The 27,899-nt window shown below is 45.3% G+C and overlaps 1 protein-coding gene across 1 annotated transcript; it reads right to left on the reverse strand.

The window, feature by feature from the left end:
- Positions 1–337: 337 nt before the first annotated feature.
- Positions 338–27,808, reverse strand: LSM1 (LSM1 homolog, mRNA degradation associated). Its single transcript, XM_029603918.1, has 4 exons — positions 27,497–27,808; positions 26,365–26,433; positions 23,116–23,231; positions 338–880 (listed from the first exon to the last, which is right to left on the reverse strand). The coding sequence occupies exons 1-4, from the start codon at positions 27,540–27,542 to the stop codon at positions 710–712; spliced, it is 402 nt and encodes a 133-aa protein (XP_029459778.1). The 5' UTR covers positions 27,543–27,808; the 3' UTR covers positions 338–709.
- Positions 27,809–27,899: the final 91 nt, after the last annotated feature.

A 27,899-nucleotide genomic window follows, 5' to 3' on the forward strand; every position in this document is an offset into this window, starting at 1 on the left:
TGGCTTCCCTGGTTCTCAGCAAGCTGCTCTAACTACTGGCTATGCACTTATTTACTTGAAAACAGGGCTTCCTAAACCTATCCTGATGCTCCTCACAGCCCAGGTGGTTTTCAAGACAATTAATATGCATATATATTCATTGTAGAAATCCTGAAAACCCAACTGACTGGAGGTCAAGCAAGACAGGTTTGAGAAGTCCTGCACTATGCTGTGTCACAGACCTAATTTTACCCCTGCTTTAAATCAAAACCAGACAAGACCCCCACACAATTATACTGAGATACGGCAGGCTGAACACCCACAGGAATACAAAGAATTCTGAGCCCTCGCAGGTAAAGCACTTTCATCTATACAGTTTTTATTTACAAACTTGTGGGAAATTTTCATCTCAAATACAGTCAAAAAGAAAACAAAAAGCAAACAGAATGCAATGATTGTTCTTTTTAAAAGAATGCTTTTACCTTGCTGCAGCAATAAGTGCTCTTCACCTGCCTTTTATTCTGTCAACAATGATTTTTTAAAGAGAAAGCATGATTTTGTGTACTTGTATCACAAAAAATAAAACTGAAGTCTAAATTTTAAAAAAAGTTTTTCTTCTTCCAAACTGGAAATGTACATCCCCATCAGGGGGCGGGCTGCGTTAAATTTCTGTAACAACCTGCTCTGCTTATTTGAAAAACAGAGGGAACTGTGCAGTAGACATGATGGCCTAATATTCATCCAGGGTATCTGCCCGTGGGATGGAGAGTCCCCGTTCCTTTAGTGCCTGGACTTTCACCTTCTCTGCTTCCTGCTTGGTCTGCTGCTCCACCCTCTGCTCTTCCAGGATCTCCTCAATAGACACTTGCTGCAAAGGAGCATCCATCTCTTTTTCCAGGTCCTGAGCAAAAAAGAGAGAGAGTGGGTCACACCTGTCTGGGAGAAAACAATTTACTGTAGAAGGCCTGAGTGCTCTCCACACCAGCGTAATTTGCTGAGGGCTGAGCAGATGAGAAGTGGGGGGCAATGCAGCTCGTTTGCTTACAGCAAGTGCTGTGCAGGAACCCAATAAAAAGGAAAGAATTGCTCAATTGTTTTCAGAACAGCAGCAGCCTAGTGGGAGACTACATTAATTCCCCGTTGTCCCTCCGCTTCATAATTATATCATTCACTCTTCCTGGCATCTCTTGGTGACACTTCATGCCTGTGGTGAAACACACCAAGTTCTATGGTTTTATTATTATTTGGTTTTTTTTTTTACATTTATTGATCATGCGACAAGGGTACCTGTCCCCATGAGCATGTATATGTGTGTCTGGACTGAGCAGCACAAGGACTTTAAGTGACTTAATATTGATAAGCTGCTTTTAAAGTTCCATGCAAGCAAAATACCCATCAACTATGACAGCCCTTTACTGAGATAAAAAGAATTTACAGCAAGAAAGCCTTCAGAGAAATGACAGTGAATGCAGAATAAATGTTCCCTGCTCTTCAAAGTCTCCCCCTCCCCTCCTGAGGACAACCAAGCTATGATGTTGCAGGATGTATGTTGGACCAATGGGAGCTTCAGAACCACCAGCGAACAAGGAGGGTTCTGACCAATGGGGAGAGAAGAAAAGGAAAGGACAGAAGCAACAGAGAGCTGGCAGTAAAAGGAGACCAAGATCTCGCTTTTGTGTGAAACCATGCAAAAATACCCCATAGAGGTGTGCTATACCAAGAGGGGCATTGTTGAGCACCAGTAAAACAAAAATAATCTCTCAAGAGGGGACAGGGTCGAGCTGGGAATAAACGCCTCCCTTGCTGTTCTTCCCTACCTCAGGAGATACTAGCTGCAGTTTCTGAGGGGGGGGGGGGGGGGGAATCATTCCTCTGCTGAAGGAACCAACAGAGATAGGTAAAAAAACAAAAAGCAACCTAAATCTTGATTGTATTAGTGAGATCCAGAAGGTTTTCCCTAAAGGTGTATTCCTTGTATTGTGCTAGGAGTTTTGCCCTATACTTGCAAATACTTCAGGAGGGACAGACTGCAGGGGGATTTCAATGCAGAGAAACTCTCTGTGCTGTAAACACTGGGACCAACAATGGCTGCCTGCTCAAACAAACATGCGTGATGCCACACAAGAGAGACTTTAAACTGCTTTATGCTTGGAGCATCTGAGAAACGTGAGACCTTGCCCACAGAAATGAAACCCTCCAGCGACTAGCCCCATGGAGGATTTCTGTGATGGGCCCTATGCCAACAGGTGTAGGATCTCCTCTCTCATTAATCTGTTGCATGAGAAACTTACTTTGCTTTTAAGTGAATCAGAAAAAACTGGGCCAGACTTAGAGACTTTGTTTTCCCATGAAAATGCTGCTTCCTCAGATGCTGCCTCAATAATACTGGCCATGGGGAAAGTGGTGGAGGCAGCCCAAAAGCCCCATTCAGACAGAAATGCATACAAACATCTGCGGACTTTCTCCGGAAAGATTCCAGTACCCAACGGAGAGGATGACTATGAAAACTGGATGGGGAAAGCAACAGAAAAGGTTCAGAAGTGGAGCTGCTCAGATGGGGAGAAACGGCGGTGGTACTGGAGAAACTTTAAGAGGCCCTGCTTTACGTATATTTGGAGCCCTCAAAATGGAGAACCCCCAAGCCACGATGGTGGAGTGCCAGGATGTCTTGGAAAGCACTTTTGGTACCACTGAAAGTGGGTCTGACCTATATTTTAGGTACTGGAAGATCAGTCAGCAAGAGGGGGAACAACTATCGGACTTCCTGAGATGGCTGAAGCACCTCAGGAGAGTTGTCCAAAAAGGGGGGGGCGGGGGAGGGAAGCTGTCCCCACCCAGAAGGAAGTACTTCTGATAGAGCAGTTGGTGCGAGGAGCCCCGCAGTCTGACCAGATGATCACACATTTGTGTTTGAGAGAATGGTGGGCTGCTCCTCTGAGTTTTCTACAGCTCCTTCGAGAGATCAGAGATGAAGAGGAGCAGGAGGCCGCCAGTCACGGCTGAGCAGAAAGCCATCCTCCCAGCTCACCGGTCAGCGCAGGTAAGTGCGGTGGCTGGATGGAAGGAGCCCCTCAAACAAGTAAAGGAAGAGACTGCTGCCCCGAACACACAACACACCCTTCCAGCTCTGTCTGCGGAGGAGCCAGCAGCCAGAGCCAAGACTGTGACCATAAGTTCAGGTGGAGACTTAAAAGCTATTGTGGCACGATTGAGCCAGGACTTGGCAGCCCTGAAGCAAGTTGTATTGGGCCCAGAAGAGCCTACATACTCCAAGGCAGGTATACACAACCCCCTTTGAACAAGAAGGAGCAATAGTGAGTTACAGGGAAAGGGCCCTCACTGCAGTCGGAACTGAACCAGCCCAGGTTTTGTTATCGTTGTGGAGAAGAACATTGAGCCATAGCTTGTCCTATCCTTTGGGATCGACAAACGAGGAATGCCTAAGTGGCTCAAGAATACTCAGCCGCAGGGGAAACCCATGGAAGAAGCACCCGTTGCTCAAACAGTGCTACCCACAGTAGCTATTCCAGTTCTTCTCCATGGCCTGATCGGACCCACACCAGTTGTGTCAATAAAGGTGGAGGGGCAGTCAGTGAAGACCCTTCTGGATAGCAGATCCCAGATTACCATCGTCTTCGACTACTGTATGAAACTAAGCTGCAATATTTGCTGATCCACCCCATTGAGGGATTGGCCATTTGGGGTTTGAGCGAGTCTAGCTACCAGTATAGAGGTTGTGTAATAATGGATGTGAAGTTTCCAGAAAAAGTAACAGGACTCCAAGAGGCAGTACCTGTACTGGCTTTAGTGCGTCCTGAAACAGAGGGAGAGAACACCCCCATTATCACTGGGACCAATGCCAGTTTGATCAGTTGGCCCAGAAAAACAAAGAAATGGTAGGGCCCAACTATGCCAACCTAATTATTCATCCTCTTTGTATAGCAGCATACTGGAGAATGGAACAGTTACACCTGGGGGAATTCTGCACACAAAAACTGAAAATTCTGCAAACTTTATATTGGTCAAAATAACACAATTTACATGACACAGTCTTTAAGTAATTACATTTTAAATTATTACAGAAAAAAGTTACTTAAATTTGCATAATTTTAAATATTTTGAGCAGAATTTCCCTAGAAATTCACTATAAAAAGAGTGCCCTTCCACATACACACCCCCTCATACAGGCTCCCTCACGTCTCACACACACACATATCCCCTCATACAGGGCCCTCTTTCTTGCATACACACCCACACAAGCTCCCTTTCTCTTTCACACAGGCTACCTATGTCTCTCTCTCACGCAGCCCTTCACACAGGCTCTGTCTCACACATACACAATCCCTTCACAGGCTAGCACCCTCACATACACACGATCCCTTTTTCATACACACGAGCTCCCAATCTCACACACATACACACTCCTTCACAATCTCCTCATATAGGCTCCCTCTCTCTGAAACCCACACTCAAGCATCCCCTACCCACCCTCTCTTACCTCCCATGCTCTCTCTCACCCTCCCCACCTCCCCCCTCTTACCAACCATGCTGTCACCCTCCCCTCTCTCTCACACATTCTCTCTCACCGGCATCCCCCCCATGTTCTCTCTCACACCCTCCTACTCTCTCACCCTCCGACACATTCTCTTTCACTGGCATGCCGCGGGACGCACTCCGTTCGCGGCGAAGATGAAGGCCCAGCACGCCGTTCACAGCGAAAAGGGAAGGCCCCTGTGTGCCGCGAACGGTGCGCCGGGCCTTCATCTTCACCGCGAAAGGAGAGTGTGCCGCGGGACGTGCTCAGTTTGCGGCATGCTGAAGTCTCCTCTGCTATTTTCTGCGCAGAATTTGGCAATTCTGCGCTCCGCAATAGCGCAGAATTCCCCCAGGCGTACACAGTCAAAAAGGGATAAAGATTAAGATGATTTGTGGCCAGATTGGTATGCCTCCTCACAACCAGTAAATATACAGCCTAAGGCCACTGTGCCAGTTAAATGCTACATGGAGCTCCCCCAAACAGGAGAAAACAGCCAGTCATGTTTGAGGAGTCACCCGGTAGTCATCTGCTTGGGGGACTGCTAGTACAAAGCCGCATTCTACCTGCCCAAGTTCTGAATAGTAACAAGTTGCATGTTTGAGTGTGAAACGAATCCAAGAAGGAGATTACTGAATATATTTGGGCTCTCTCTGAGCCTCAGGCCAAGTTAGACATTTGCCATCAGGCACTCCCCAGGGGGCTCCTCCTAAGCCCATTGAGCCCTCATTGTTCAACTTTGGGTACTGTCCCATCCCTCGTGAGTGGAAAGTAAGGCTGATAACTCTCCCAGTGTGGAAAGGCGTGCTCAACCCAGGAGTGAGATGGGGGTCTGGCCAGAGGAGCAGAGCATCCAATACCCCTTCATGATTCACACCCTTTCCATGAGAGGTCCCAAAGATTTGTTCTGGGAGGTATCGAAGCACCTACAAAACTACTAGCTCCTACAAAATAGAGAGGCCTAGAATGGGTAGATGTGAATCTGTTATTTACTCTTTCGGATAATAGAAAGACTAGGGGGCACTCCATGAAGTTAGCATAGGGCACATTTAAAACTAATCTGAGAAAGTTCTTTTTCACTCAACGCACATTTAAACTCTGGAATTTGTTGCCAGAGGAAGTGGTTAGTGCAGTTAGTATAGCTGTGTTTAAAAAAGGATTGGATAAGTTCTTGGAGGAGAAGTCCATTACCTACTATTAAGTTCACTTAGAGAATAGCCACTGCCATTAGCAACTGTAACATGGAATAGACTTAGTTTTTGGGTACTTGTCAGGTTCTTAGGTCCTGGATTGGCCACTGTTGGAAACAGGATGCTGGGCTTGATGGACCCTTGGTCTGACCCAGTATGGCAGGTTCTTAGCTGCAGGAATTAGAGGAGTTGAGAAGCCTCTATGCTTCCCCTATAGTGGTGGCCAGAAAGAAGAATGGGGCAGTTAGGATGTGTATCAACTAGAGAACCCTGATGAAGAGAACTATTCCAGACCAGGCCACACTGCCTAGAACAGATGAGGTACTAGACTGTTTGAATGGAAGCAAGTGGTTCTCAGCACTGGACCTGAGAAGTGGGTACTACCAGATACTCAAAGGACAGTGACAAGGGAAAAACAGCTTTCGTCTGCCTGCTGGGGTTCTACCAGTTTGAGCAAATGCCACAGGTGGTTACTAGAGCCCCAATACATTACAGCACTTAAATGGAAAAAACTGTAGTGGGGACATGAACCTCTTAGAAATGCTGGTATACCTGGATGACCTCATTGTATTTAGGAGAACATTAGAGAAGAGAACTGGACCGGTTGGAAGTTCAAGGACTTAAACTGTCTCTAGACAAGTGCCAATTCTGTCTGCCTCAAAATGACATATGTGGGGCATATAGGGTTAAGAAAGGGCACTGCTACTGACCCAGACAAGATTGCCAGAGAGACCCACCCATTTGAAGCAGATCATTTTCAGGGTTCTGTGGTTACGACAGGCAATTTATCCAAAACTACTCTGTGATAATGAGCTTGTCAAGTGTTGCACTGAGGGCTATCCCCCCCAACTGAGAGGAAAGGAGGGGAAGGGCACCTACCCCAGGAGTAAAGTGCTTCAAGCCTTCTGAGTCTTTGGGTGTACAATGGACTCCAGAATGCGTGGCAGTTTCAGAAAAATTATCCACCAGACTCATGCTCCTGTGTTGGCCTTCGGACAGACACTTGCCATACATCCTGCATACTTATGCTAGCTTGGAGGATATGGGCGCAGTCCTGTACTAAGAGCACCCAATGGTGCAAGATCAGTGACATTTGCTAGTCAGAAACTGATCCAGAGAGGAAGTACCCAGGTCACCAACTCACGTTTTTAGCTTTAGAGTGGGCCATAGTGGACAAGTGCCACAACTACCTCTATGGTGCTAAATTCACAGTCAGGCCGATATTGTAAAGTGCACGCAGCTGCACAACCCAGGAGTGAGATGGGGGTCTGGCCAGAGGAGCAGAGCATCCAATACCCCTTCATGATTCACACCCTTTCCATGAGGATGGAATGCGCGTCCACTATCCTGTATTCAGTAAGGGGTTAGAGCAACCAACCCCCCCCCCTCCCAAAAAAAAACAAACAACTAATAGTGCTCATCACATGCAAAGGGATGTTGATGAGGCTATTAGTTATTCACCCGGGATACTGAAAAAATTTGTGGCCAATACTGCTTTTCTGTACACCCTCTGACTTAGTATCTTAGTGATATTAAGTCAGAGGAACCAAAAATGTAAACTTTTTTTTTTTTTTTAATGTGCCGATGGTCAGGTTAGGAAAACAGATGCTTGTAAAATTGAGCATCTGTTTTCTGAACCTGCTGACAGCCACCTCTCCTAGGTTTCCACTGCTAAGGAGGCACTGGGGATGCGCTATTGTCCCTAGCGCCTCCTTTTTAGCGTAACCCCTCATTTAAATACAGGATCACATGCCCAGGAGAGGTGGCTGGGCGTGTGTTGGGAGAGCAGGCGCTCAACACTGAGCGCCCATTTTCCCCACGGACTTTACAGAATCAGCCTGAGTGTGCACAGACAACGTGCTGACCTATGAGCTAACCACTGCCAAGTTGAATGCTTCTGAACACCGATTGCTGGCTGCTTTAGCCACATATGATTTCAGCCTAACGTATCATCCTGGGAAACTCAACATTGATGAAGATGCACTGTCATGATGGGCCCACCAAGAGGAGTCATCAGATCAATGGATTCAAGTGCCAGAGGAGGGGGTTAAGGCCCTGTGTCACTCCATCGATGAGATGGAAGCCGTAGTTTCAATTGGAGTGTCAGCTGCTGCCCAGTAGCTTATACCCAAGTTGCTAGTTTACAGGGGGAAAGCTTACCCACAGCGAACTCAGAAAAAGGACTCCAGCTTGTCTGCTATCTGGACAGCCAAAAAGCACCACAGATCAGCGAACTGGTTCCTTTCACAACACCTTCATATACCCCTGCTACTCCAAGAGTGGGACCGGTTGGTAATGGCTGAAGACTTATTTCACCGTATAATATAGGGTTCAGAGGGCCAGGCCCAGAAACAGCTGTTTCTGGGCCTGGCCCTCTCTAAGCAACACCTGGCCTGGCCAGGTGTTGCTTAGAGAGTTCCGCCATTTTGTCCTGCGAAGATTACATGACGTCAGAGCACCTGGGGATCGATCACACCACTAAACTGGTGAGAGCCTGTTTCTACTGGTCTAGATGATCCACTGATGTAAAGTCTTATGTAAAGAATCGTGGAAAGTATTGTGTGTAAAACGCTACCCATTGGAGTTGCGCCTTTAAATAATATCACCAGCAAAGGCCCATTAGATTTAGTCTGCACTGATTTCTTATGGCTGGAGAGTGATCACCGCAACATCAGTAACATCCTGGTAATCACCAATCGCTTCACCCACTATGTTCAGGCATTCCCCACAAGAGACCAATTGGTGAACACAGTGGCTAAGATACTGTGTGAGAAATATTTTGTTCATTTTGGCTTCCCTAACTGAATCCACTCAGATCAAGGACAAGGTTTTGAAAGTCGGCTAATTAAAGAAATGCTTCAGGTCTGCGGTATCAATAAGTCACATTCCATGCCTATCACCCTCAAGGTGATCCACAGCCTGAGAGATTCAATAGGTCTCTGTTAGATCTGTTGGGAACTCTAGACCCAAAGCAGAAACATTGGAGTCAGCATGTGAGCGGGCTGGTTCATGCCTACAACTACATAAAGAATGATGCCATCGGCTATTCACCTTATTACCTCATGTTTGGTCAGGAGACTCGATTGCCAGTAGACATGTGCTTTGGGGTGAACCCAGATGGTAACTCAAGAAGTCATTTAAAGTATATTGAGCAGATGAAAAAGCAATTGAACCAGGCTTACCAAATATGATGCCTGTGTAAAGGGCTAAGAATTGAGATAGGGTACTGGTAAGGGCCCTGGTTATCCCTGGAAAGCATAAACTAAACTATCCAATAGATGGTACCAGGAGGCCTAGGTCATCAGCAAACTGCCAAACCTGCCAGTTTACAAAGTGAGCCCTGAAAGTGAGCAAGGTACTGATGGACCCTTCATAGGGCAGATTGTATGACTGGCCTCACCACAGACTGGTCCCTTGTTGAGCCCTAGCCCCTTACTGTATAAGGTGTAGTGGATGCACATCTAACTGTGTGTAAGATGGTGGGCTCAGTCAGATGTGAAATACTCTGTCCCCCATACAGACAAGAGTGTGGATCCTATCGAGTTGGTGCAGTTATTCATGCAGATGCCAGCAGCTAAACCACTTGAGGTGCCCTCATCTCCAGCCGGAGAGGATCCACCCCCCAATGCACCAATTCAAAACACCTCTAACTGTAGGTGACTGAGAGGCTACTGTGAAAGAGATACCTTACCCCTCAACAGTACTGGTGGGTGAGGCTCCAACTGATGTAAAATTACTCAGGGGCAAGTTGAGCTTACTGAGACCCCCCAGAGGAAACCCTTTGTGCCTCCCATCAAGTTGACTATGTGGAAGATGCATCAGAGCCCCAGGTTAGGCATGATTGGGGGGCGAGCAGCCCATAAGGAGTAATTAAACCAGTGAACAGACTCACGATACTCTAGGTATGCCTAATGATCTTCCACTGCACTCAACCTCTCGGAGTGCTGTGGCCTTTATAAAAAGAATCTCGGGCCTTACTTGATTGTGTAAACAGTGAATGTGTTATCACTGCTCTGTTAGTTAGAATTTGCAGTCTTATTAGACAGGTGGTGTTAACCTATTTCCTTTTCAGACACACAAGGATATGTTTTCCCTGAGGGAGAAGAGTGTGACAAGGGTACCTGTCCCCAAGAGTGTGTATGTGTGTCTGGATTGAGCAGCACAAGGACTTTAAGTGACTTAATATTGACAAGCTGCTTTTAAGTTCTATGCAGGAAAAATACCCATCAACTAGGACAGCCCTTTACTGAGATAAAAAGGATTTATAGCAAGAAAACCTGCAGAGAAACCTGCTGCAAAGGAGCATCCATCCATCCTTCAGCTATCGATGGCAGGTTTCTCCCCATGTCACCTGGTGGGGGCGCTACAATCACACTTAAATTGCCCAAAGCGATATACAACAATTGATAGATCGAGTTCACTCTGAGGAGAGGCACACTAGTAGTGGTGTACCACATGGATCAGTCTTTGGACCAGTTCTTTTCAACATTTTTGTAAACAAAATTGCAGGACTGTCAGGAAATGTTTGTCTTTTTGTGGATGATAATAAAACCTGTAACAGAGTAGACAAACAAGGTGGTGTGGAAGACAAGAGGAAGGATCTAGTAAAGCTCAAGGAATGGTCTAAAGTCCAGTAGATAAGATTTAATACTAAAAAGAGCAGGGTTATGCTTTGGGCTGCAAAATTCCAAGGAAGTGGTACAGTATAGGAGGTGAAATTCTAAGCACGAAAAAATCCGGGGGCGCTCGTATTTGGTAATCTTAATGTAGCCAAACAGGTAGATAAGAATGAGAAAAGCTAGAAGGATTCTCAAGTGCATAAGGAGAATAGCAGAAAAAGAAAAAAAAAAAAAGAAGATTGTGATGTTGCCTCTGTATAGGTCCCTGTGAGACCTTATTTGAAATAACTGTGTATAGTTCTGGAGACTGTACTTTAAAGAGAATATAAACCAGTTGGAATCAATCCAAAGGGTGGCTACTGAAATGGTCATTGATCTTCATTCTAAAACACATAGGGACAGACTTAAAAAATCTAAACATGTATGTCCTAGAGGAAAAACGAGGAGAAAAGAGATATGAAAGTCATTTAATACCTCCAAAGTTTCCATGCACAGGAGATAAGGCCTCTTTCTGTGGAAAAGAGGCTCTAGAATGAGGGGTCATGGGATGAGTTTGCAAGGAGGTAGATGCAGGAGTAATCTAAGGTGGCTGGTGGATGCAAACAACCTCCCTGTAAAGGTGGTGGACACAAGAAAAGTATCTGAATTCGAGAAAGCAGGGGATAAGCACAAAGGATCTCTGAGGGAGAGGAAGGGATTATAAAGCTGAATGGCTGGGCAGACTAGATAGGCAAAATGGTCTTCTGCCATCATGTTTCTTTATTTCTTTGAGAACGACAAACATAAAACATGGTCATAAAATCTAAACACACTTATACATAAAGTCAAACTATCAATCTAACTGCACCTTAGTATAAATATTAAAACCTCAAAGAAGAAACAAATTAAATAATATTAAAAGCTTACTTATAAAGCCTTCCTTTCACTGCCTTCCTGAAACCCTTAAGATCTTTGCATAAACAGATCTTGCTATCTATGCAACATTGAAGCCCTCTGTATGCTTTACACTCGGTGGATGGCTAGGGAGTTATTTACTTCTGAAATGTGCCTTCTGGCAGATTGTACAGAGGGGAAACAAATCTCCTGCTTTTACCACCATGGTATACACTGTAGCCAAGAGAACATCAGCATTACTACCACCAAATGGCATTAGAATTGTTCATTTTAACTTTAATGAAATGGTTCAACTAGGTGTCATGTTGACATACTATGCCCAATTTGATTATAACAAAGCTACTGGAGCCATTTGTTTTTAATTTTATCTTTCCAATGTTTTTTGTTTCCTTAGTTTCTCCATTTTAGTTTTTGCTTGATCACTCTTCCCCCTTTTTTCTCACCCCAGTATTGAATTTTTACATCTCCCGACTATGACTTGCTTCACCACTCCCTTTCCTAAATTACTTAGGGGTAGCCATAGAGAAAGAGAGATAAAATTAAATGGATTACAGGTGTTGAATTCTTAAATGACAACGGCACAGCTGTTATGCCAGCCTTAGATACCAAGAGACTGATTTTTCAAGGGAGGTTATTTGGGCCTGAAAGTTTAGCCCAGAATCCAATCATACTCCTAAATTACGTACGGACAGCTGCAGTAGAATGATCTTAAAATCATGATTAGGCCCATCCGTCCTCATCCACAGCGCCTCAAATTTTCTCACATTAAAATGAAGTTTATTGCCTGTAGCTATCAGGAAATAATCTTCAGTCCATCATCAATAATCCCTAATTTGTCAGGACCTCCCTTGGCAACAGGTATGAAAAGCTGAATATCAGCAGTGCCATCTCCAAAGGTGCCCTATATTAAAGAAATAAGGGGAGAGAATGGAACCCTGCGGTCTCCCACATAAAAAGGTCTCAGAGGCAGCACCATGAATCAGCCCTCCACACTCCCTGCTACCTTCCCTGAAGGAAAGAGGAAAAAAAACCCCACACACACACCTGGGAACTATATTGCCCAGTTTAGATGCCTGCAACTGGTCAATCATCAAACCATGGTTCATCTCACCTAAGACAGCAATCAAATAAAATTAAAAAAAAAACCCAAAAAAGAAAATCATTCCCTTATCCCCTTCTTGATATAAATCATCTAGGAGAGAAGTTAAGAAAGTCTCAGCACTAAAGAACTCCCAAAAACTTGATTGGATACCATCCAATCAAGCAGCAGATTCCACATAATTCAAAAACTAGTTGCCACAACTTTCTCTAGAACCTGATCTGAAAATAGCAGCTTGCAAACAGTTCTATAGTGATCAGTTCTATAGTGATCTTTCACCGGATGGGTCTAATGTTGGTTTCTTTACTAGGGGTTTCACCAAAGCCTTTCAGGTGCTTGGGGGAAATACCCCATCATATAAATACATTTATTCAGTATTTTACCCAGCCTGCCAGCCCTTCCCTTAATGACTTCAGAAAAATGTGATTGGGCAAAGTCACATAGGAGTGAACTTAGTTAAAAAAAAAAAAAAAAGCCACACAATTGCTGGAAACTATTTAGCAGCTGGAACTCTGAACAAGTGGCTCTCTCAAGTTCCTCAAAAATACCAACTGAATTCTCAATACTGCCTGACCTAGCCTGTACATGTCTTCCTGCAACGCCAGTCTGCAGGGTCAGCCTATTCATCCCTGGCTCATTATCTAATTCCTTACAAAGTGCAGCAAATTTGTTCCTAAAATGCTTAGCAAATCCATTACAGGTTTCAATTCTGGATTTGTCACTGCTTTACTTGGAATGGATGCCCATTTTTACAATTGAGAACATTGAATCTGTTGGTAACCAGGCTAAGGCAATCAAGTTATGGTTTTGCCTCCTTAGTGGACTGGATAGTGGGTGGGAGAAGAACAGTAGTGACTGGAACAGTAAGTGGGTCACTGTCCCCATGAACTCTTCTGCCATGGGTTCCTTTCTAAAGCAGAACAGAGACATAGGAGGGGATTGAGAGATGAGGAATGGACAAGAAACATGTATTTGCCTCTGTGAATGAGGAAGAGATTGCCACTAATACAGAATACAATGGCCAGAATTTTTTTTTGGGGGGGGGGGGGGGGGAGGACGACACACGACCCGATTTCAAGGTACCAGGTTCTTCAGCTTCCTATAGAAAATATTGTAAATTCAAAGTGTTGATACTGATGTACAAATGTAGGTATGATCTAGGCCCTAGGTACCTTGCTGAGCGACTGAAGGTTTGGGTCCCCTGCTGAGATCTTCTCAGTATATCTTTTGGTCATTCTGTCTGTACGAGAGCTTCATTTGGAAAAAGGCTAGAAAGAGAACTGTCATCAGACTGGAATTTTGCATTGGTGTCCCTGGAGCAGCATTAAAAGCGATAAATTTACAATAACTGATATGTCTCCCAAAAAAGTAAATTTATTACTGTAGATTATATTCTATGATGAACATGATGATGAGGCTTTAAAATAAGAGGGATTGCTATGCCAAGACCAATGAAGGCTGGAGACCCAATGGAATCACATAAAAAAAAAAAAAAAAAAAAAAGGATTCCGGATACAAGTGAAACAATCCCCATGTGAAACCATGTTTCGTAGCCATCTACTGCTTCAGGGGGAAGAAATGGAGGTCGTATCTCTCGGCAATTACAAGAGATCCGGTCTCCATTTCTGATAACAGAGTTACTCTTTCTAGCCTTTTCCCAAATGAAGCTATGGTATCTGGATTTATCTATTTATTTTTATGTGACTCAATTGGGTGTCTGGTGTTCACTGGTCTAGATATAATGCTAAAGAACCTCTTTTTAAGATAAATCATTTTACATACTTTTTGGAAAACCAAACGTATTTTCCATTCAAAATGCATTTTTGTTTGACAAAAGGGACGGATGAGTGATTCGTGATAGGATGGAAGTTTTCTACTCCAAGGACCTATTATCACACTTATTCGGGCATTGCACTTTTGAGTAATAAGTGGATCACAGTAAGTGTACTAATATACCCTTAAAGGAATTTTTTGTATTGTGAATTGGCTATTTTCTATATTTAATTTTTGCCATGCCTTGTTGGGCTTATTTGGTTGGTTGTTTTATTTAGAGATCTACATTCTCCTAGTCAATATGCTACAGGGAATGGGCCTCCAACTTTCCTGTACCATTATGGCATTCCTACTTTAGTTTAAAACTCTTGTTTTTTTGTTTTTACACTGAAGGTAATTTGCAGGTAATTAAAAAATATAATATAATGTACACAACAGCTGATTTGATGGAGAACTTTCATTACAGTGGCAGTTATAGGCTAAAATGGAGAAATTGCTTACCTGATAATTTCATTTTCCTTAGTGCAGACAGATGGACTCAGGACCAATGGGTATAGTGTACTCCTGATAGCAGTTGGAGATGGATCAGATTTCAATCTGACGTCAGCCTAGTACATATACCCCTGCAGGAAGTGCAGCTCTTCAGTATTCTCCTTGAAAAGCATTGTGGATATATGCATGACTGAATAATTTGAATAACTTGGTTAACTTGAACCGGTTGAATTGGTTATAGCTGGAGACCACCAGTGCCCTCAACCGGGAAATGTCAACACCCGGTAGGATGGGTGTCCTAGCTGGAGGAAAGCATGGCTTACCCGTGAATTACTCGCTCCTGGGGATGTCACCCAAGAATTCCATGCGTAACGGCAGCCGTGGGTGGGATGCTGAGTCCATTTGTCTACACTAAGGAAAACGAAATTATCAGGTAAGTAATTTCTCCATTTCCTAGCGTGCAGCAGATGGACTCAGGACCAATGGGATGTATAAAAGCTACTCCCGAACCGGGTGGGAGGCTGCCTGTGACCCACTTAGTACTGCCCTTGCAAATGCTGTGTCCTCCTGAGCCTGAACATCCAGGCGGTAAAACCTGGAGAAGGTGTGGATGGAGGACGATGTCGCCGCCCTGCAGTTCTCGGCGGGTGACAGCATCTTTGTTTCCACCCAGGACACTTGTAGAGGCAGTGGCTTGCCTGCTTCTACACAGGCCACCTTGATGACTTCTTTGATCCAGCGGGCTATGGTTGCTCGTGAGGCCGCTTCCCCTTGCTTCTTCCCACTGTGAAGGACGAATAGATGGTCCATCTTTCATACGGATTCTGATCTTTCCAGGTATCTGACTAGGAGCCTGCCGACGTTGAGATGGCATAGACTTCGAGCCTCTTCTGAATTCTTATGCTCATCTGGCGATGGTAGCGAGTCACCACTTTGGGGAGGAACGACGGAACTGTGCGTAACTGGATGATTCCCGGGGCGAGTCTGAGGAACTGCTCGACAGGACAGTGCTTGTAGCTCGGATATACGACAGGCCGAACAGACTGCCAGCAGGAAGGCTATCTTCAATGTTAATAGTCGGAGAGACAGGCCGCGGAGAGGTCTGAAGGAGGTTCCTGCTAGGAAATCTAGGACCAGGTTGAGGTTCCAAACAGGCAGCGGCCACTTTAGGGGTGGTCAGATCTGCTTGACTCCTTTCAGAAAGCGAGAGACATCCGGGTGAGAGGCTGCTGCCGCTCTTGCTCTTGGTTCCATAGCATGATAATGCGGCCACATGTACCTTGATGGCGTTGAGAGACAATCCCTTTTGTAGGCCGTTCTGCAGGAATTCCAAAATTGCAGGAATTTTGACTGAGCATGGTATGATGTCGCGGTCCTCGCACCAGGCTTTGAATACTCTCCAAATCCTTATGTATGTTAGGGATGTGGAGAACTTGCGTGCTCGGAGTAGAGTGTCGATTACTGCCCCCGAGTATCCGCTCTTCCTTAGTCGAGTCCTGTCAATGGCCAGACCGTAAGAGATCCTCGTGGAGGATCGGTCCCTGTTGGAGCAGGTCTCTGTGTGGAGGTAGCAGAAGGGGGCTCCCTGTCAGCAGTCTTCACATGTCTGCATACCATGGTCTTCTTGGCCAGTCCGGGGCCACTAGAAGTACTGGTCCCCTGTGGTGTTCTATCTTGTGAATGATTGCGCCCAATAGGGGCCACGGCGGGAAGTCTCCTGTGGCCAGGTCTGTACCAGGTCTGGGGTTCCCGCCTGTGGCTGAAGAAACTGGGCACTTGAGCGTTGGACCGCTTTGCCAGGAGGTCCATGGTTGGTGTTCCCCAATGGTTTACTATCAATTGGAATGCTGTGGTCGATAGCCTCCATTCTCCTGGGTCTAGACTTTCTCTGCTGAGGTAATCCACAGCGACATTATCTTTCCCGGCGATGTGGACGGCAGAGATCTCTTGAAGATTTGCTTCTGCCTATGACATTAGGAGGTCTATTTCCAGAGACACCTGTCGGCTTCTGGTTCCTCCCTGACAGTTGATGTAGGCGACTGTTGAGCGTTGTCCGACATTACTCTGACCACTTTGTCTCTGAGTCTGTGACCGAACTGTAGGCAGGCTAGTCTGACTGCCCGGGCTTCTAGGCAATTGATGTTCCATCCTGACTCTTCTGTGTTCCATTGCCCTTGGGCGGTTAGCTACTGGCAGTGTGCTCCCCATCCTCATAGGCTGGCATCAGTGGTGAGCAGGATCCAGGTTGGTGAAGATAGTTTCATTCCCTAGCTCAGATGGCCTTCTTGTAGCCACCATCGTAGTTGGGTCCGAACTCTGTCCGGGAGCTGAAGACATACGGTGTAGTTCTGGGACAGTGGATTCCATCGTGATAGTAGTGAGCGTTGTAAGGGTCTCATGTGAGCTTGTGCCCATGGCACTACTTCCAGTGTGGATGCCATGAGGCTGAGGACTTGTAGGTAATCCCATTCTGTGGGGCAAAGTTCGCTGAACAGGGTTCGCAACTGGGTCATCAGTTTTCATCTCCTTGTCAGTGTCAGGATGACCTTGTCTTGTTTGGTGTCGAACCGGACTCCCAAGTATTCTAGAGATTGGGAGGGCTGCAGACAGCTCTTGTTTGTGCTGACCACCCAAGGCTTTCTAGTAGAGTTTTGACTCTGTTGGTTGCCTGGTGGCTTTCCTCTGGGGATTTTGCCCTGATCAGCCAATCGTCTAGATAAGAGTGCACACGGATTCCTTTCTTCCTCAGTGTTGCTGCCACCACCACTATGATAGTGAACGTCCGGGGTGTAGTGGCTAAACCGAATGGTAGTGCCCTGAACTGGTAGTGACGGTCCAGGATCAACAAGCATAGAAAATGCTGATGCTCTTGATGGATTGGTATGTGTAGGTAGGCTTTAGACAGATCCAGGGATGTAAGGAACTCTCCCGGTTGTATCGCCCTTATTACCGAGCGAAGGGTTTCCATGCAGAAGCGAGGAATCTTCAGGTGACGGTTGACCGCCTTGAGGTCCAGGATGGGTCTGAATGTTCCCTCTTTCTTGGGGACAATAAATACTGGACATTATTCCATCTATTTTATTTGTTGTAGAGGCACCGGTGTTATAGCCTCTAAGGCTAGCAATCTGGTCAGTGTAGCTTCCATTGCCATCCTCTTGGAAGGGTCATTCCACAAACTTGTCTGGAGGAAGGTGGTGGAAATCCAGGTAATATCCCTCTCGAATGATGGATAGGACCCACTTGTCCAAAGTTCTCTCGACCCATCTTTGGTAGAATAGGGCAAGTCTGCCCCCTGTGGCTTCTTCCTTTGGACGGGTCGGCTGATTTTCATTGTGGGGTGCGGCTGGGGCCTGGGCCCTAGCTGGCTCCCCTTTTGTTGTGCTTGTTCCAAAAGGATTGGCTTCGGCCTGCGGGGTGGGCCGCTTGATATGTGTTTCTATATGGGTTGAAGCACTGTGATCCTCTGCCCCTGGAGGTTCGGGGGAAGGATCACTGGTTTCTCTTATTCCTGTCCTCCGGTAGCTGCGGCAGTGGGGACTCGCCCCATTTGTTGGCTAGCTTCTCCAGTTATGCTTGAAAGGCATCCTTATGAGTCTCGTTTTGGAGGATGCATCGGCCGACCAGTTTCGGAGCCAGAGTTGTCTTCTGGCTGCCATGGCAGAAGACACTCCTCTAGCTGCGGTGCGCACCAGATCAGAAGCGGCGTCCACGAGGAATGATACTGCTGGTTCCAGGGCCTCCCCAGGAGTGTTGTTCCTGGTCTATAATAAGCAGGTGCATATCACCACAGCACAGCAGGCCGCGATCTGTAAAGACATAGCGGAGACGGCAAAGGACTGTTTGAGGATAGATTCCAGACGTCTGTCTTGAGCATCCTTAAGTACTGCTCCTCCCTCCACCGGGATAGTAGTGCGCTTCGAGACCGCGCAGACCATGGCATCCACTTTTAGACATGCCAGGAGATCTTTGGCGGCTGGGTCCAGAGGGTACATGGCTGCCGGAGCCCGCCCCCCTTTGAATGTAGTTTCCGGGGCATCCCAATTCCAGGTCAATTAGTTGCTGGACGGCTTGTAATAGTGGGACATGGCGGGAGGTCTGACGGAGTCCCTCTAGTAGGGGGTTCGTCTTAGGTTCCCCCGAGGCACTTATGCCCGGAATAGCAAGCTCTTAAGCAGTGTGTGACCAGGTCTGGAAGCTCGTCCTTGGTGAGGAAGCGTCTCATGGTTCGGAGGGGCTCTGTCCCCGGAGGGAATTCCCCTTCCTTCAGGGATTCTGAATCCTCATCCACGTTGTCCGTGTCCTCGAAGGTGGGGCTTCTGGGAGGTGGGATCACTTCCCTGGGCATAGAGGGTCCTGGGATGTTGAGGTCCTCTGGTGGAGCCTATGACCCTATTATAGGAGGCCCCGGTTGCATGTGGACGAAGGTATGCAAACCTTTGAAGAATTCCATCCAGGAGATAGACGCTGGGACCAAGCTAGGAGGCGCTGTGTCCCTGGGGGTCCTGTTTGAGGGGGGGGGTGTCCCGCTGGGGTTTGCTAGATCCGGGGGTACTAATTGAGGAGCTAGAACCCAGTCCCGGCTGGGGCTGGCCCTGGGCTGGATCCCCCAGGGCCTCCTCGCAGTGGATACACAGGGCATTGGCCTCCTCGTGTTGTGCGGCTCTGATCTGACATGCTGGGCAGAGGCCCTGAGCCTTGAGCTCCTTTTCTGGTGGTGCCATGGATATAGGTGAGTAAAATCTGTTATGCGCTCCGGATGCTGGGTCTAGACTAAGGGGCGCCGTGTCCCTGGGGAGCCCCGTTTGAGGGGGGGGGGTTCCCCGCTATGCAATGCTAGGTCTGGCATACTGCTTGAGAGGCTGGAACCTGGTACCAGCTGGGGAGGGCCATGATCCCCTAGGGCCTCTTCGCACTGTATACACAGGGCCATGGCCTCCTCATGCTGTGCAGCTCTAATGTGGCATGCTGGGCAGAGGCCCTGAGCTTCTTTTCCGGTGTTGCCATGGCTTGTGCGCATAAAATACAGTTGTGCGCATAGATTTGGTGCACGCTCAGGAAGATATGCACGCTGTTGTGCACACAGATCGGTTATGTGCCCGGCACGGTAAGCGCGTGGCTATGCACGTCACTTGTGTGCACGGTATTGGGCTCGTGACGTTGTGTGCACGGCTCTCCTCTGTGCGCACGGATCGGAACGGCGGACAGGGCGGCGAACAGATCAAAATGGTGATGGCAACCACCTCTGAGGGTCTCCACGTGGGAGGACCCTCAGATCTGACCAGGGTCTAGCCCTGCTAGGGCAGATCAACCCAGTGGCACTGTTGCTGGCTGGTGACCTGTGCGACTCCTCGAGCTTCGGAGACCGGAGACTTTTAAATAGATTTCTACCTTACCTTGTCTCGGCACTTCCCAGTCTCGTTCCAGGCGGTCTCCGGCTGCGGGGGGGGGGAGAGGGAAAAATACCTTCACTGCTGCACTCAAAGTTGCACCCGCTGCCTCTCTCAGCCTCACCCGATGTCGGGGCTAGGTCCCCGCCGAGGGTCTGCCGCCGGACCGAGGCTTACCTCAGAGGGATCGCGGAAATCACCTCAGGAATTCTCAACTGGGGGAGGGACCCAATGGGTGTCACTGCAGGAGAGAGGGGCTTGTTTGTAGAGGTAAGATTTCTTCATATTTTGGAACACTGTGCGAGCATGCATAGAGTCCCTAACTGCTATGGAGACAGAAAATACTGAAGAGCTGCACTTCCTGCAGGGGTATATGTACTAGGGCTGACGTCAGATTGAAATCTGATCCGTCTCCAACTGCTATCAGGAGTACACCATACCCACTGGTCCTGAGTCCATCTGCTACACGCTAGGAAATAAACTTTAGCAAAATCTTGTTGTATGGTACACATCTCCCACACAGAAGATTGGGGTGGGGGGGAGTGAGAATGCAACCAAATCTGAAAAAACATACAATTGATTTTTATCCGGCCAGCATCTATTCTATACAGGTAGGTACCTGCATCAGAGCTATGAGCTGAATCCAAAGGACAAGGCCCTCACTTGGTTAACAGCTAGGTTGAAGCCAGTACCTACATTTCCTCCAAGGTTAAAACAATTTCAGCAGACAACCAAGAATACTGCTAAGCTCCCTCTCAAACCATCATGTTATTAGAGCAAGCACAGAGAACCCATATTTAGGTAGGAGTCCATAAAATCCATTGTTCCATCTGCTTTCCTAACAACATTTTAGCTTGCAGAACTCAAAGTCACTTTCACTGTGCTTATTTGCATGCAGCTGCTATTAGAAGAGGTATGCATAAGCTATCCAGTCTAACTTGACTACATACTGTTTACCAATCATCTCTGTAGACACCTGTATGCTGCTGGCCACAACTGTCTGTACCAAGGCCAGTAAATCTTTGCTTTAGCCTGATCAAATGTTTGCCAGAATAGTTGGATTATCATCATAGCTTCCTTTTCAAATAGTGCAATGGTATTTTTATCTTCATCGCAAACAATGACATGAATCTGTTTGGCACACCACCAGCAGGTCCTCTAGCTATCAGCTCTGCACACCTGGCGTGCCAGCATTAAAGTAACAGTAGCAGCACTTATGGATAGAGGAACATCTAGTGATACACATAAGTTAAAAGTTCCATACAGTGCCTAGTTGTCATGTAAAAGTATACACATACAAAGAACATGTACATATGTTTGTCAGGAATGTTGATCATTCACAAATGGTAGTGTCAAGCCAAAAACATGCACATGCGTGCCTTTTACTTTCACAAACATGACGTGGCCAGAAAAGGGAACAAAAAAAACAAACCGTATTTTCATTAACAGAACCCCATTAATGACCAGGTATATCTTCTGAAAACATGAAGTGATGTGATAAGATATTTGCCCTGTGTAGAATGTACATGAATTCCAATACACATATACAATGTGGGGGCAATTTTTAAACTAACCCATGAAAAGTTGGTGGGTACGTTTTACCCATAGACTTTGTTCCAACTTACCAAAAAAAAAAAAAAAAAAACAAACAACAACCCTTTCCCCTCTGAAAAATGCCTTAAGAAGAAAAAAATAAATAAAAGTTCCCAACTGTGCACTTTTTTTTTCAGAATCATTTTCCAGAAAAAAAAAAAATTTCCATGCATACTTTTGAAAAACTGAAAGTATGAATGTGCTTGCAAGCCCCCAGAACACCACCTTTCACGCTGGGTAGAATTATGCATGAGGTAGCACTATGGCAGGGTGGGCAATTTCCAGAGACCCCATATCCACAGGTAAAGCAGGGTTTTATCCACAGAAGGGGCTGTGAAAGTTGCCCTATACATTCCTGTATTTCCTATGCGCTCAATTTCATATGTACTCAACAATTCTGAATTTCACCTACTTCATAACTGGATTTTTCTTTAAAAGGAATTCAAGCAATGTCATACAAACGTGCAACCATAAGAATATAAGTGGTGCCACGATGGGTCAGCCCAATGGGCCATCAAGCCCAGCATCCCATCTCTGCCTCTGGCCAACCCAGGTCACTTGGGAGGTACCTGCTACTTACTCCCAAAGAGGATGAGATCATGATCCCCAAATCTACCTGGCTAATAATTATTATTGGACCTGTCTTCCAGGAACTCTCTCAACCCTATTTAAAACCAGATATACTATTAACCCTGACCACATCCTCCAGCAACAAATTTCATAACTTAATTGTGCACTGAGCAAAAATAATTTCTTAAATGTTTTACATCTGCTACCAGTTAATTTTATGACATGTCCCCTAGTCCTAGTATTATTGAAAGGATAAATAATTGCTCCCCATTAACCTGCACCACACCACTCATGATTTGCAAACCTCTTCCATATCCCTTCTCAATTGTCTCTCTCCAAACTGAAGAGCCCTAAACTGTTTAGCTTTTCTTCATAAAGGGAGCAGTTCCTCTCCTTTAATCATATTTGTCTCCCTGTACTTTTTCTAGTTCTATTATATTTCTTTTCAGAGGGGCTGGCCAAAACTGCACACAATATTCAAGGTGTGGTTGCACTACAAAGCTCTATAGAAGCATTATGATATTCACAGTTCTATTCTCTATCCCTTTCTGAATAATTCCTATTTGCTGTTTTGACCACCGCATCACACTGAGCCAAGGATTTCAATGTAGTATCCACAATGACTGCAATGGGATTTGTGTACTTTATAGTGGCACTTGGAGTGGGGATTATGTTTTATTTGCATCTCATCTTGATGTTTTAGACCTAAGGTGTGTAAGCAAGTTTTATTAATACATAAGTCATGAACAAGAAAGTCATTCTTCAATACAGAGACCACATCTATCCAATTAGTTCCTATTTGCAAGTAAGGAAACCTTGTGCTTTCCATGACCCTAAGCAGACTCATGCCGTGGGAACTATTTTTATGTAGAATAACCCTGCTGCATTCCTAATTTTGCTTTGCAGTTTGTTTTAATTTTAGAAAGATGCTGGAATGCACTATGTGCATGGACCTCAACAAGAGGGCAGAATGCACTCTACTTACTATTTCTCCAAGCAGAACCACGTTTTCTCCTCTTACAACAAATATCCCACGAGGAATGTCACCGTACTTTTTCCCAACATGAATACGTTCAACCGTCTGATGCAGCACCAAGTTAGCTGTCATTTTGCCAAAATGCAGAAAAGGGAGCAAATGAAAATTTTTTTTTAAAAAGCAAGCATTAAGTATTGTTTCTTCAAGTGCACAAGCAAATTATCTGAACCAAAAAAAAAATATATATATAAATCAATCATAACTCCATCTCATCAGCCTTAATTTTGTATTAAACTATATTTTTTCAGACTATATACAGTAAATATAAATTCAAGAATCAAGTCTGTGGGATATTAAACTCCTCAAACTGTTTATATCACATCATGTGGGAGAACATTTATACCACCAAGAAGATTAAAAGAAGGAAACTGCCAACCAAATGCTATTATCACCTTGCATGACAAACCTATTTTGTCAATAAGTTCTTACATGCCAAGTCATCAGCATCACAAAAAGAAGACTAGAGAAAAAGCAATAACAGGTTTAATTATATCACAAGGAAAGGATTATTTGTTTAAATCTCTACCCAAACAGTAACTGAATGAGATAAAACTTTTGCTGATGAGTGGTCTCATTTCAGGGATCACCCATGACATTGTTTCAATCATAGAAATCAACAAACTCCAGATCACCAGCTTTGCCATTTTCTTGAACCTTTTCATTTGGTGCCAATCAAGTTTTGTATTACTAAAGCCTATAGGAGGAAACAGAATGAGGCTGTGATTTCTCTCCCTCTCTACTATATCATTAGGCTTATTATGATGTCCCTTTCAGTTATATCAGAATGCAATTGGTACATGATTGCAATCCAGATACGTCCCTCATATTTCAAAGTGTCATCAAGATTCTGCATCATCTGGTCATCATTGTATTTAAAATGTTCTCTCTCTCTGTCCATATCATAAACAAAGCAACATAATAGGTGATAGAAGAAAGTCCCTCTCAGACTGCACAGTTATACTGTCTACACTACTAAAATACATCACAAATAGCCATAGGGGCTGATTTTAATTCCTACACGCACGGGGTACAGTACGCACACTACCTGGCGCGCACAAAAATGTACACCCGATTTTATAACATGCGCGTGCTACCGTGCGCATGTTATAAAATCCAGGGTCAGCGCACGTAAGGGGTTGCGTGCAAGGCGCACGTGTGCATCAAACCCAAGGGGAGCCCCGATGGCTTTTCCTGTTCCCTCCAAGGCTGCTCCGAAATCGGAGCGGCTTGGAGGGAACTTTTTTTTTTTTTTTGCTCCCCCTACCTTTCCCTCCCTTCCCTATCTAACCCACCCAAATCCCCCCCACCTTATTTGTTTGAGTTAAGCCGCGTAACTTGCACGCACCGGCCAGCTGCCAGCGCACCAACCGCGCTGGAGGACTCGGGACCGCCCCAGACTGCCGCCCCGCCCCCGGCAACACCCCCAGACTGCCCATTTTTGAAAGCCCTGGGACATACACGCGTCCCAGGGCTTGTGCGTGCCGCCGAGCCTATGCAAAATAGGCTCGGTGTGCACAGGGGTAGGTTTTCAGGGGTTACGCGAGTAACCCTTTGAAAATCTACCCCATAGAGTGTAATCATTTGTAGGACGTTACTCGTCATCTAAGAAGGGTTTTATCATCTTCCTAATTTGTAAGGCGCCATCTCAAATAGAGGAGAATAGAAAATGCACACCCAACACTCCTCTCTTACCATGCCTAACCATAAAATTTTGTAATCTAAATAGCTACCCATACTAGTATAGCTGTTGCCTGAACATCTGATTTCCTAGGTTCTGTATGCAGCTTGCCATATAGACCTAGCTGCATAGTTGCCAGAGTTTCTGCTTAAACTTTTTAACATTTCATGTTACCCACTGCCATTCATTCTGGCAACCCCAACATCTGGCCCTGAATCATTCAAATACAGCATTTTAACAGAACACATGCCGCTAAGTCATGTTTCTGTTCTCCATTTTTTATTTTTTTTTGCAGTCAAGGATCCTCTGTGCTTATCTCATGCCTCTTTAAAATCTGTTTTAGCCTCCACCACCCACTCTATGAGGGCTTTCTATACATCCATCAAGCTTCCTGTGAAAAAATATTTCACAACATTGCTCCTGTTCTACCCCCTCTGAGCCTCACACCATGACCCCTTGCTTGCTAACTTTTCTACTGAAAAAAGGTTTTTTCTTGTGCATTAACACTTTTCAGATATTCACATATGGTAAGACATATCTCCCCATAACTCTTCTCCTGAAATACATATTTAGACCCTTAAGTCTCATCTTATATGGCTTGTTGTGCAGCACCCACACCATTATGGTAGCTCTTCTTTGGAACATCTCCACTCTATGTCGTTCCAAAGGTACAGACTCCAGACCTAGATACAATAGTCTAGGTCTCACCAACATACAGAGGCATTATCACCTCCTTTTTCCTGCTGGTTATGCACCTTAGAGTCCCTATGGCTCTGACCATTGCCTTATCACACACTGTTTACCTTGAAATCATCAGATATAATCACAGCAAGGCTATTTGCTGCTTCATGAATATCAGTCTTTCACTCCCACTGTGTACTGCTTCGTCTTATTTTTGCACATCAAATTCATAATTCTGCATTTTGTAGTATTAAGACATATGTTAAAAAAAAAAATCACATCTCATCTTAATCCTTAGGTTTCAAATACCAATCATGCAGCAGTTTGTGGTGCCCCCTAATGGCAACAGATAAACTAGCAATAAAAGTGTCCCACTACAAACATGCAGAGGATTACTTAGGAAGTGAAGAGTGTGCTCACAAATACTTCACACTGCTAGGAAACAGCCCTTAAGCCATCCTCATCTCCAATAAACATGGTCCATAAGCTACTGCATATTCTTGCATGAGAAAAAGCATATGCATTTTTAATTTTTACATGTTGCATTGTCACTGTACCCACAGTATCTGCCAAGATAACTCACATGGTCACACAATGCCTTCCCCAAACAGCTTATATTGAATGTTTGCACATTTGCTAAATTCACGTGAAGGTGAAAATAGAACCCATGTGACAAGAATATCCATAGCTATTTTGAAAATGAGTACTGAAATTATAATTTAAAAAAAAAAGAGTGGGAGGAGGGTATATGCAAAGTCATGAAAGCAGTTGTCTTTTAAATAATTATTTAAAGTACTAGTTTCATGCACAGGATAAAAAGGTATTTTCTAGTCACATACCAAATTGGTCTATGCTTCTTAGATATCCTATCAGGGTCCTGCCATCTCGAAGGAGCACCAAGTGTTTTTCTGATAAGTAATCAATCAGCAGTTAGAAAAAAAAAAGTTACAGCATGAGCAAAGGCAAAAAAACAAAAACAAAAAGAGGACAGTGAAAATGAAAGTAGTTAAAACACACTTAAACACAACTAGTATATTCTAATTCCTACATAACTTGTGCACTCAATTTTACCTTTTATAAACAAATCTGTGTTATCTTGATTTGATTTTCTATAATTAATTGGGTCACAACACATACACTCTGTGGTCTTTAATACACTGAATGGTTGTCCTTTACAGTCTTAAGGAAGTATTCATTTGCTCAGATTTGAGGGCAAAATTATGGCAATATCCTGATTTGTTACTTAAAGGCCCTTGAGTAAGGGATTTTTTTTTTGGGGGGGGGGGGGTGAGTGGAAAACCATGACCTTGTTTAGCCAGTTAATAGCTTTTTTTTTTTTCTCAAACACGCAGGCAACACGACTAGTCAAATCTTCCAATAAAAACAACATATTTTTCCATTTTAAGTAACTATAAGGTTAATACAGACCTTGGCCCTCACCCTTTTCCACTACAGCACTCCCACGTTTACACCCTATTATATTCCAGTCTGCCTTTCCATCTTGTGTACCTAAGACTGCAAATGGGCCAGCAGTTAATCCCCAATGGAAACCCTTCAAAAACGGATTATCCTAGCCATCACTGGCTATAATAGCAACATACAAAGACAGGCATAGATCATCCCACCACCGACCAAGCAATGGATAGCCCACTTGAGCCTCTGTTGACCACAGGTTTCAAAAGGAATCGAGGGCCCCGAAGGGAAGTTTCAGGGGACCCTGGGACCTGACAAGCACAGAGAAGAATGAAAGCCCCTGGGGGATGGCTTCAGAGGCTCCCTTTGCATCCTATTCTCAGCCATTGCTGAGAATAGGATGCAAAGGGAACCCAGTTAGGAGTAGAGGAGGCCATAAGGACCGAGCACGAAGGAAAAGGAAACCCTGAACCTTTGTTACACAGAGGGAGCCAAAGACCCGAGAGGTTAGATTGAAATAAACGGTGGGGGAGGGAAAGCCAGCGTTCCCACACTCACTATCAATATCCTCGATAAGGCTGGCCGTGCCAGGCATATAATTCATGGTTCAGCTTGTGCTTCCCCCCGGCGCACACACACACAGCAAACCGGCCAGCTCCTCATCACAGGAGATTCCCAGCATCACAGAGCGGAAATGCCGCCATCTTTACGGCCCACCGCTTCCGCTCCGGCTAACTCCGAGAATTCTGTACAGTGACGCAAGAGGAAGCGCAAAGCCAAACCATTCGGAGGGGCGGCAGCACTGCCTAAAAGCAGCCGAACAGAATGAGCCAGTCCGGGTTTTGTCCCATTGCACGCCTCTTAAGTGTAGTTCTGAATGTTCTCATGAATTCTGATTTCTTAGGCGCGTTACTCATTCTTGTAAGCAGTGGGGGCATTGGATCATCTCGTTCAGTTGGGC

The sequence above is a fragment of the Rhinatrema bivittatum genome, chromosome 5, assembly GCF_901001135.1.
Source record: "Rhinatrema bivittatum chromosome 5, aRhiBiv1.1, whole genome shotgun sequence".
Lineage (NCBI taxonomy): Eukaryota > Metazoa > Chordata > Amphibia > Gymnophiona > Rhinatrematidae > Rhinatrema > Rhinatrema bivittatum.